Source organism: Leishmania mexicana, chromosome 2, assembly GCF_000234665.1.
Source record: "Leishmania mexicana MHOM/GT/2001/U1103 complete genome, chromosome 2".
In the NCBI taxonomy this organism is placed as follows: Eukaryota; Euglenozoa; class Kinetoplastea; order Trypanosomatida; family Trypanosomatidae; genus Leishmania; species Leishmania mexicana.
This window is the reverse complement of record NC_018306.1, coordinates 18,720-28,976: the sequence shown is the minus strand read 5'-3', so window position 1 is coordinate 28,976 and position 10,257 is coordinate 18,720. Positions and strand designations below refer to the sequence as shown.

The window sequence follows — 10,257 nt, the reverse complement described above, 5'->3', positions numbered from 1 at the left end:
GGCGGGTAACAGTCGGTGGCGTTCTCTCATCTTGATCGAGTTACTCGCTTTGCGGCTGAACACGTGCACGTGGCGTTGCCGTCCCCCTCCCCTGCACACGTCTCTCCCACCCTCTGCCCTTTCTCGCTGCGGCTTTACCGCCTTTTTCGGCACAGGACACGCACAGACACGGCAACGGATATTCGGAGGTGCAACTCCATCAGCGCTGGACCGGCGTGTATTGCAGCGGGTGCTTGCTTTCTTTCGTCCCCTTGGCTGTTCTTCGTTGGTTGCTGTGCTCCCGCCGCCCTCTTCCGTGCTCCGTCCGCTGGTCGTACGCGCTCACGTCTCTGGAGGAGTGTTGACGTCCCTCCTTCTGGCGCGCTCGTCGGCGCTGCACTGGAGAGTCGCGCGTGTGCGCGTGTGTGTCCGCGCGTTGCTCCTCTTCACGGGTGTTGTCGCGGGTCTCCCATTATCTCCGTCCTCCACTTCCCTCTCGTGCCTACTCCGTGGCGCCAAGACATGTTGCCGTGCACGGAGAACTTTTCGGAGGCGCTGCAGCTCACGTACAACGTTGACCTGAGTGTGTCGTATAATGCCCGGCTCGAGGCGGAGCGCTACCTGATGCATCTCCGTGAGAGCGCGGAGGGGCTGAAGCTGAGTTTTCATATCATCAGCAATGAGGCGGTGGACGAGCTGCGATGTTTCTGGGCCTTCAACACGGTTATGTACCACCTCCCGATGCTGGCGGCCACGGCGGACGCCGAGCAAGCGCACGAGCTTTACCACACGCTCTTTTCTTTCATTCGCCGGTACCTCTTCGCGTCCCCAGCGGTGACGCCGATCGACTACATTGCCAACAAGCACGCGCAGGTGATGGTGGCGGGGCTGCAGCTGTTCTACCCAGCGCGCTGGCAGTCGATTTTCGACGATCTGTTTGAGATGCTCAACAGCCGCCCGACGAGCCAGCACCTCCCCACCGCCGATCTTGTGACCACCTACGTGTTGCGCATCTTTGAGTGCATTGATGAGCGTGTTGTCTGTGTGCGTGATCGACAGGAGCGCGGCAAGCAGCAGCAGGCCCGCGACATGGAGTTGAAGGACGCGATGCGTGAGGGAGTCCTTCCGAGGGCAGCGGATATGTGGTACAATCTACTCCTCAGCGACGCCCGTGTGCGCAACCCCGACATGGCAAAGCTGTGTCTCAGCGTGATGCAGACGTACATCGAGTGGGCCGACGTAAACCTCTTCATGACGGAGAACTGGATCCGTCTCCTGTACTTCCTCCTCACTGTGCCGCCCTTGCGGGTGGCAGCCTGTGAGTGCCTGTTATCGCTGGTGGAGAAGAAGCAGCTGACTGGGATAAAGATGAGGTCCCTTCGCACCCTGAACGTCGTCGACTCGGTGCCGCGCATGATGTCGCTGCTCGAACTCCCGCCACCCTCGGAGGCGGCGCTTTTCTTCATCGAAGCAGTCGCCAAGTTCGCCGTGGCCGTGGCCGGCCAGTTTCTTTCCCTGCTTGACACTTGCGCGTCGCTTGCCCAGCAGCAGCCGGCCACCCGCTCGGCTGCCACGGTTGAGGTGAGTGGTGTGGTGCTGCATGACGAACCCTTCACCGTCACAGCTGACCTTCTCGACGGGCTCGCCGGTGCGTTGCATGCCGTTGTGGGGCAGGTGATTCTAGTGCTACAGCTGAACCTGTTCGACGTGCGCGACGCCCTACTGCCCTTTCTGCAGGTCTATCTCAAGAGTGCGTACCTGCTGGAGTCCGAGGCCGTGGAGCTGCTCGCGACGCTATTCCACCAAACACGGATCCCCGGCGTGGCCTACGACGAGGGTCGCATCTGGGACGACGCGGTCATTGACCAGCGGAAGGCGCTGCATAACCTGCTGCGGCTGCTGCACCGCCGTCGGCCTGACCTCGTCATGGCACATCTTTACAGTCTTCTCTTGACCGGGCTCATTCGGCTGAGCGAGGGCGGCGGCGTAGCCAGGGCGTCCACAGCGACCGATGACGCGGACTTCACGGATCCCGAGGTGCTGGAGGCGGCGCTGCGGTACCTCTACGAGATTGGCGAGTCTCTCCGTCTTGAGAACCTCAAAGACCCCAACGACAACATCACGCAGCTGCTGCAGCGTGTCTTGACGACAGAGGCGGTGGTCAGTGGCGAGGCCACCTGTGTGCACCTGGCCTTCTTTGAAGTGCTAGGTCGCTACTACCTCTTCTTCACGTACCACCCGGAGTTCATCCCGCTGCTGCTTCAGCGACTACTCCTGCAGCCGTGCGGCGTGATGAGTCACAGCGACCGTGTACGGGCCCGCACCTGCTACTTGTTCGGCTACCTTTTGCAGCTGCTGAAGAGCCAACTCGGCACCTACGCAGCGGACATGGTCAACGCACTGCACAGCATCGTCACGACCGCGCCGCAGCTGCAGCCCGGCGATCGTCGCGAACTCTACGAGGCGATCGGGGTCCTGCTCAGTATCTGTAGTGAGGAGGCGAGCCCCGCTCCAGACGGCAGCTCGTCAGAGGCTTTGCGGCTGCTCACTGCCTCGGTCAGCATGGACGACTACAGTGCTACGGTGGTGTCCAGTGCCGTTCTAGCAGAGGCGGCGCCGCTGCTGGGTCGCAAGGCAGAACTCATGCACACCGTCGTGGGCTCAGCGCTGCACTCCCTCCAGCAGGCCAGCGCCTCCTGTGCTGGCATGAACGGCGGCGCGGCAGGGTCTAGCGGTCATGCTCCCGCTCGGTGTGTCGCGGCGGCGGAGCATACCGTGGCGGATGTCATTTCCTTCCTGAGCGCTCTAGCGAAGGGACTGGGTAGCACGGAGAGCAGCAGCGACGCAGGGTCGACAGCGGGGAGTGGCGCGAGCAACGGATCGACGTCGTCTCCGAATGGTTCCGTGCCTGAGCAGTGGCTCAGAGGCACCAACCCCAATACGTCCGGCGCAGCCGGCGATGGGCCGCTCGCCGCGTGCAGTGCGTCGTTGGATGCCCCACTGAGCACCTCATCGGCGATGTCAGCGACAGGCTTGCTCGTTGCGCAGATGTTTCTGCACGTGACGCAGCGGGTGATGGAGGTGGCGAACCAGATGGCTGGCAGCGCCGCGGTGCGCGACGCCGTAGGGCAGTTTTTCCATCAACTCATCAACACGCTGCCATACGAGATGCTGCGGCCGTACATTGAGGAGTACGTCACGGTCTGCCTCAACTGGATGGAGGCTGTGCCGGAGCTGTCGAAGCTGCTGCGGCTCATGTTTCAATACGCGAACAAAGCCGGCAGCCGCGGCGTGCTCTCCGTTGCGCGGCTTACCTCGCTGCTGTGGCACCGACTTTGTGCGGTTGGTGAGCTGAGTGAGGTGTCGCCGGTGGTGTGCATGGGCGTGGTGAGCGAGAGCGCACGTGAGCGGGTCAACGTGTACAAGCAGTTCTTCACGTTTTTGTTCAGCGTCTCCACGTGGGGCTGCGTGGCCGCCTTTGCGCTCATGCCGTCTGCGTGCTGGATGTCCATTCTGCGGCAGCTGTGCTACGCGCTGACGTTGCCGACCGGGCTGGAGCTGCCCAAGTCGGCGCTGCAGGTACTGGAGAAGCTCACACAGGAGTTGACAGATCCCGTTGTCGCTCAGGCGGTAACACAATACAGAAGTGCCACCGATGTGGTGGATGCTGCGACGGCGCAGAGGAACCAGCAGGCCTTCAACGAGTGCCTCTTGCAGGAGGCCCTGCCCACAGCCTTCGGCGCACTGACCGACCCCTCCTTCGACCTCGACGACGCCAAGAATTTTCTGCTGCTGGGCGAGGTACTGCAGCTTTTCCGCGTGTTGGTGGCGCGGTACGGTGAGCCAGCAATGCAGGTGTTGTATGAGCGCGTGGCGCCGTATGTGGGCGAGGCGACAGCGATGGAGTGTTGTACCGTGATACGGGATCAACCACGCGTGAACGCGGCGCTGAAGGTAAAGATGAAGCAGCTGCTGAGTCGTGTGCATGAGTCTCAACGTCGAACGTCAGCAAACCCCATGACGTGATGGGGCGAGGGACATCGCCATCGAGGCTGCCGCAGCTGCAGCAGGCTCGAGGAACAGCCGAAGGTACTACAGCGTAGTGTGCAGAGGTGCCGGTCGAAAGTCGCGCAACGACTTCCCATCCCCACGGCAGTTTGGGGGTAAACACTTTGCAGGGGATGACGTAGACACATGCTATTCGGGATAGTGAGCTTGCGCAGGTGTCGCTGCGCAGCGGCCGCCTCATGAACGACGAGGCCACTCACCTGTCGAGCACGCGCCCGGACGCTACACGTCTGTGTATGGTCGGAGCCCCTGCTGCTGCTGCTTCAAAGCTTATCAACACGCGCACGCACTTCTACTGTGGTGAGGCCGCCGACGACTGCCTCTTGCGCGCGTGTCTCGGGGACGTGACGGTGCGACAAGATGGGGGATCCCTGTGTGCACACTTTCTTTTGCTTGTCGAGGAGACGCGAGGTCGTTGTTCTGCCTGCCAGCGTCGCTTCGTGTAGCCGTCTTTCTCGAGAAGAGGGGGAGACGGAGTGGCACCGCACGCACACACGCACTCGTCCGTGCACCCACGCACAGGCGTATGCGTGTGTCGATGCTCTTGGGCACACCGATGAAGACCCGCTCTACTCCTGCCGGCGTGGCCCTCGGTGTGTCAGCAGCCCGAATGTTGCATCCTCTCTTCCCCCGCCCGATGTTTCACATGCCCAGAGGACGTACAAGGAACGCCAGAGGGTGAAGAAATGGTATACGAGAAGCGAGGCAGGCTCACCGGCGTCACTGCTGGCTTTCGGTGTAGTCACGTCTATGCCCCCTGCTCTCTTGCATGCCACCACTCGACTTACACTGACAAGTACACACACACACACACACACACACACACACACACGAGCTTCAGGAATGAAAGCACTGCGACTCGAGCCGGCATGCTGGGGCTGTTGTGCACTTCTCGCATGCTCGCACTGAAGGCGACGGTCGACGTCCACTGCGCGCGCTTGCTGACGTGGCAACCGAGCGCTTGCATCGCCCTTCCCCTCCCCTTTCCCGTTCGCTGCGCTGTGGAGGCCTTCCGAACACCCCCTGCGCCTTCTTCCACTACCGCTTTCTCCCTTCCCTCCCTCCCCTCTTCGCTCGCGCCTTTCCGAATTCTCGTGTGTGCTTCCGCACCCCCCGTCTGTGTCTGGCGCGTAGCTCTCGCGCGCATCCCCTTTACCGCGCGGGGAGGCAAGCGCGCTCTTTTCCGCACCGCCACCCTCACACTGCGGGTCAGCACGACCTCGACTTCTTGTGAGTCTCTCCTCACCCGTTTCTGGACCACACGCGCACGCCACACCGAACCGCATCGAGGTGCTCACTGTCCTTGAGGTTTTACGTCGTAATACCTCCCCCTGCTCTCCCGTCGACCCAGCCAGCCGCCCCACAGGTAGACAGGGGGTGGTGCGCGGCGCCTTGCCACTGCTCTGCGACCGTGAGGAAGGCGAAGGAGGCGCGACAGCGAATAGCAGCCACCAGAGGGCGCACAGAGCAGAGGATGCGCGTGAGCGCCGCGACAGGCGGGACCACCTGTGGCGGTGTCGAAGACGCAAAGGTGCCCCGCGTGGGGAGCGGGGCTGGGGCCCAGAATTTGTGAAGGAGGAGGTCACATCCTCCGAGCCCACTCCCTAACACGTACAACGCACACCGGCGCATCGGCCCATCGGGTGTGTGCGGCCATGCAGTGAAGGGGAGAGGCATCGTGGAGACAGAGTGGGAGCACACTGGAGTCCGATGCGAGCCGCATCGCACAAGGAAGGACGGGACGTATTGTGGCACCTGCAGAGGGGTGCCGCCTTGAAAAGGCTGCGCCCCTCCACAGGCCCCTCTCATACTCGTTTCCGCCGACTTCCTGGTAACGGAGCAGGCGGGTAGCTGGCGCATGAGCCCTCTAGCCTTTAACGGTGACGGCGGTCTGCCGCGGCTGCAGCAACGTGGCTCGATCAGACAGAACGGCACATCCGCCGGAAATGCTGAAGGGCACGGTGTCGACACAGCGGCGCCGTTGTCAGAGCCACTCTCACCGCTCTCCAGTTGCAGAGAGGTGGCGGGAATGGACGTGATGGCGCACTGCGCCCTGCAGCCTCTCGTCGGTGGTGTCCGCTGCGTTGCGCAAGGAGTCGTCGTGGCAGGCGGCGGCGATGACACCCTGGACATGACCACGAGCAGCGCCTCCAGCTCAACCACCTCTCCGCAATGGCACCGCCACAACCCCTACGGCACACTTTCCACCGCCACCTCCACCCCAGCCCACTTGCCCCGCGCGGATGACTCTGGAGGTTGTCTTACATTGTCGGGCAGCCTTGTTAGCAGCAGCAGCAATGGATCTGCACTGGCGTCACAGCACCTATACGTGGTTCTTCACCGGCACACATCTCGCGTCCGACGCGGTGCCGCGCCAGGCAGTGAGGCCTCGTACCGCCCGCAGCAAGCATCATCGCACCCATTCGGGCACGTGCACTACACCCTTTTCTCCCCGACGACTTCTCAGCCACAACAAGCGCTGTCGCGTGCGTCTTCTGCCAACTGCGCGAGTAGTCGTCACAGCGGTAGAAACTGGCCCAATAGCAGCACCGGCTTCCTGCCCAATGTGGACGTGGTGGCGGGCACCACCTCAAACTCTGGTGTGTTCCTCATGCACAGCTACCCGCTCCGCCTCAACACGTATGGCCGGAGTCGGGCGGCATCGTCGTCTGTAGCGACGCCGCAGTCGTACACCACCGCGGACCGTTTCTTTGAAGAGACAGGCGGCTTCGCCGTCGATGACGACTACGGCACCGGTGGCGACAGCCAGCGGCGCTCCGCTGCTTCTCGCAGCTCTCCGGATGACGTGAATCATCGCCGCCGGAGTGGCGGGTGGATGTGTGTGGGTGGGGTTTCGGGGCAGAGGCGGTGCTGCGGCGACGGCGTGGGTGGGGGAGGGGGAGGCGGAGGGGCGCATGTGCCGTGATGCGTGTGCCCACCGCTTTGTCTTGCACCACGAGATTCGGGGCCTCTGTGGCAGGGGCCGGAGGGGATGTCGGGGGTGGGTGAGCAGAGCGGCTTGTGGACCTCGTGTTGTGTGGCGGGGCGAAAAGGGGGCCAACGTGCTCGCGCACCGAATACATGGGGGAGTAGACGCGGAAATATTTTTTCTACTTAAATTTTCACATCTTTTTCGAAAATTTCCGTACCGCATCGCTGCTCAGACCTTTTAGATATGTGTCCTGCGCTGGTCACGCTGTTTGACTCCCGACATCACGACGACGCCACTTCCCCTGTCCAGTGCGCAGTCTTTATGCGTTGGCCATGACGCGTGCGTGCGTGTGTTTCACATGGTGACAGTGGCGCTCTCCGCTCAGGTGAGGTCGCACTCCTCAGAAGCCGCCATGCTTCACACGTTGTCGCACCCCTGCTGTGCCGTATGTACGCGTGTACGCGCCTCTCTGGGCTCTGTACTGTGACCACTACCAAGATCTGCGCTGCCTCTCGCCACCACCACTACCACCTCTGAAGGGGATGGCGCAGCCGTTCGTGGCGAACGGGAGCTACATGGAACGAGGCATTCATCCACAACCGTAGGAAAAGCAAGAGGCGCTGACGCGTGGGGAAGGGGGTGCGCCCCTGTCCATCGTTGGCAGGGCGCGTGGGCGCATCGACTGTGTGCACGTCCGCGCTCTTCATGGGAGAACGTGAGAGGAGAAAACGCGGAAGGCAAAGTAAAAAGTGCTGAAGTAGGGAGGGCAGAGAAATAGAGGGCGCGTGTGCCCTAAGTCTCCCCCGGGGGGGGTCAACATGGCCTCTCACTCACGATGCCGCGCTGTGGCGACGTGCGATAGACGCCCTCTCCCGGCGTCTCCCTGCTGTCGCCACTGATGCGTGGCTTCTCACTGCAGCCCCCCCCCCTCCCGTGAATGGTCGGTGTCGCGCCGTGACACACCTCGACTCGTCTCGGCATGTATGTCGCCCACCTGTTGTGCTGCTCCTGGCATCTGCAGGGCGCATGCGTGTGGCCGCAGCGGCAATGTTGCAACGATCCAAGTCGCCGCCTTCTCCTTTCTCTCCCCGACACCTCATGACACGCACGCTGTGCCCACTCCGTACCCCGACGCGGCAGAGTCAGCCTCAGCTCGTTTTGCTTTTCATACCTGTGTGTGCGTCGTAGTAGTAGAAGAAAGCTGCGCAGAGGCGCCAAGACAGCGTCGCGCCACCCACAGCAGTGGATCACGGTCCGGTCCCTTGGGGAGGCTTCTGCTCTTCGATTTCGTCTGTGCAGCACACTTTGTCCGTCTTTTGTGGCAATGCCGGCGAAAACCGGCGGATTCCGCAAGCTGGCTGAGGAGAAGGCGCTGCTGTCGGACCTCAGCAAGATGCTCCATATAATCAAGGCGAATCACAAGGAGCAACGGAACGGACGCGAGGCCGTTGCTGCGGCTGCCGCGGCCTCGACAGCAGCCGCCAACGCGGCAAGCTTAAAGGCCTCCAAGAAGACCAAGCCCGATACACGTCGAGGCTCGCAGCGGCGCAGCCAACACGGGGGGTCCGTCTGGATCGTGCTCAAGGGTGGCTTTAGCCCGAAGAGCGTGCCCACTGCGATGCAGACAGAGAAGGTCGACACTCGTGCTAGTGGGCGAGCGCTGCTCTCGGAAAAGCGGCGTGCTGCAGCACTCAAGGAGGCCGAGGCATACATTGAGAGTGCGTGGCAGCAGGCAAAAGAGGCGGAGCTCCTCACCAAGGACGGCGTACCGACGGAGGGGGGGGACGCCTACCTCGCCGAGCAGTACGCCTTGGCGTCACGAATGCTCTGCCCTCCCACAACTGGCGCCCATCTCCATCAGCTCGTCGCGAGCCACTGCAGCAGCGGCTTGGACGATGCTGTCACCGGGGTGGCACATGGCCAACCGGAGTACACGCTGACCCGAAGCGAATGGGAGGACATCTGCACACGTGAGGCGGCCATTCTTTTCCGCTATCGCACGAGTGCCACGCCCGCTGGAACGGCGGAAGACTACTTCAGGGCGCAGCAACAGGCACGTGAGAATTTCTACCACTTCGCTACGGCGGAGCCGATGACGAAGGCGGGGGATATTGTGCCTACCAAGTGCTTTGTGCGTATTCGTGACAGCCAGCGAGACAAGCACACGTGCGTTCTGAGGACTGCCAAGTCTGTGAACTATTTTAAGTCCAACTTCGGACAGGTGCTGCGGAAGGAGCTCAGCGCATCGCGCCTACCGCGCGGCGGTGCGGCCGACGAGGGGGACGCGGCCACGAGCGCGCACGCTGGCAAAGGTAACCATCAAGTGACGCCGCAGTCTGGCGCGGCTGCGCATCACTCAAACAGCGGCAAAAAAAAGAGGCGGCGCTGAGCTGCGGGAGGTGCGCAGGCGGCTGCCGCTCTGCTTGGGTGGCCGCGCCTGCGCAGCCTTCACGACGGGCCTGTGAGGCTTTCATGTAGGCCCCCCCGTCCTCTCTCCCCTTTCCCCCCTTCACCAGCGAGGATGTGGAGAGGGCACACTCTGCTGATGTGCACCTCTTCTCACTCCCCTATGTGCGCGCGTGCATGTGCGTGCGTGCGTGTGGCGGAGCGGCGGCGGCGTCCAGTGCAGCGCATTGGCGTTTTGTGTTCTTCTTCCTCGGGTGTTGTTCTTGTTACATCGGTATTCGTAACTAACGCGTATGGCGGGTGAAAAAAAATGCGGTGTGGGCGCCGGGACTGCGCGCGGCACGGCGCGGGCCGGTTGTTGGTGTGCATGGCGCCTATGCCTCGTTTTGACTTGTGTTATCCTCTTCCAGCCGTGCCCCCCCCCCCCCTCGCGCGCCACACACACACACACACACACACACACACCGGCGCGCCTGTTGCGGAGATGTGCGCATTTTCAGGATTTCGTCGTCGACGACTGACGGATGTTCACCACTCGCAGACGGAAAGTAAAGGGAACGCGCACATGTGGAGGGAGGGAGGGAGGGGGGGACTCTGAGCCACTTGCCGTCGTCCGCTGCCTTGTGGCTGTCGCGCCGGCCACGATGAAGCAGCGGCGGGACATCAGGGCAAATTGACGGCAAGTGGAAGCCCCAGCAATGGTGTATCATGTCGTCTGACCTCCTCCCCCTTTCCCCCTTCCCTCTCTACACACACGCTCTCTCTCGCTCTGATCCGGATCGGCACCACGGCTTCTACAGTGGGCCCATTCTAACAAGGGAGTCGGTGGGGGCGTGGGGCTGTGCACCCGCCGTCGAGGCCGTGGCTTTCCC

The 10,257-nt window shown here is 62.4% G+C and overlaps 2 protein-coding genes and 1 pseudogene across 2 annotated transcripts, besides 1 other annotated feature; all 3 read left to right on the top strand.

The window, feature by feature from the left end:
* Positions 1-501: 501 nt before the first annotated feature.
* On the top strand, positions 502-4,005 carry LMXM_02_0110 (exportin T (tRNA exportin)-like protein; the record flags this gene model as incomplete). Its single annotated transcript, XM_003871565.1, has 1 exon — positions 502-4,005. One exon carries the CDS (start codon positions 502-504, stop codon positions 4,003-4,005), a length of 3,504 nt encoding a protein of 1,167 aa, XP_003871614.1.
* Positions 4,006-6,076: 2,071 nt separating this feature from the next.
* Positions 6,077-6,973, top strand: LMXM_02_0100 (annotated as a pseudogene).
* Positions 6,077-6,973: a sequence feature.
* Positions 6,974-8,303: 1,330 nt separating this feature from the next.
* LMXM_02_0090 (conserved hypothetical protein) lies at positions 8,304-9,368 on the top strand (the record flags this gene model as incomplete). Its single annotated transcript, XM_003871564.1, has 1 exon — positions 8,304-9,368. One exon carries the CDS (start codon positions 8,304-8,306, stop codon positions 9,366-9,368), a length of 1,065 nt encoding a protein of 354 aa, XP_003871613.1.
* Between the last annotated feature and the right edge of the window lie 889 nt (positions 9,369-10,257).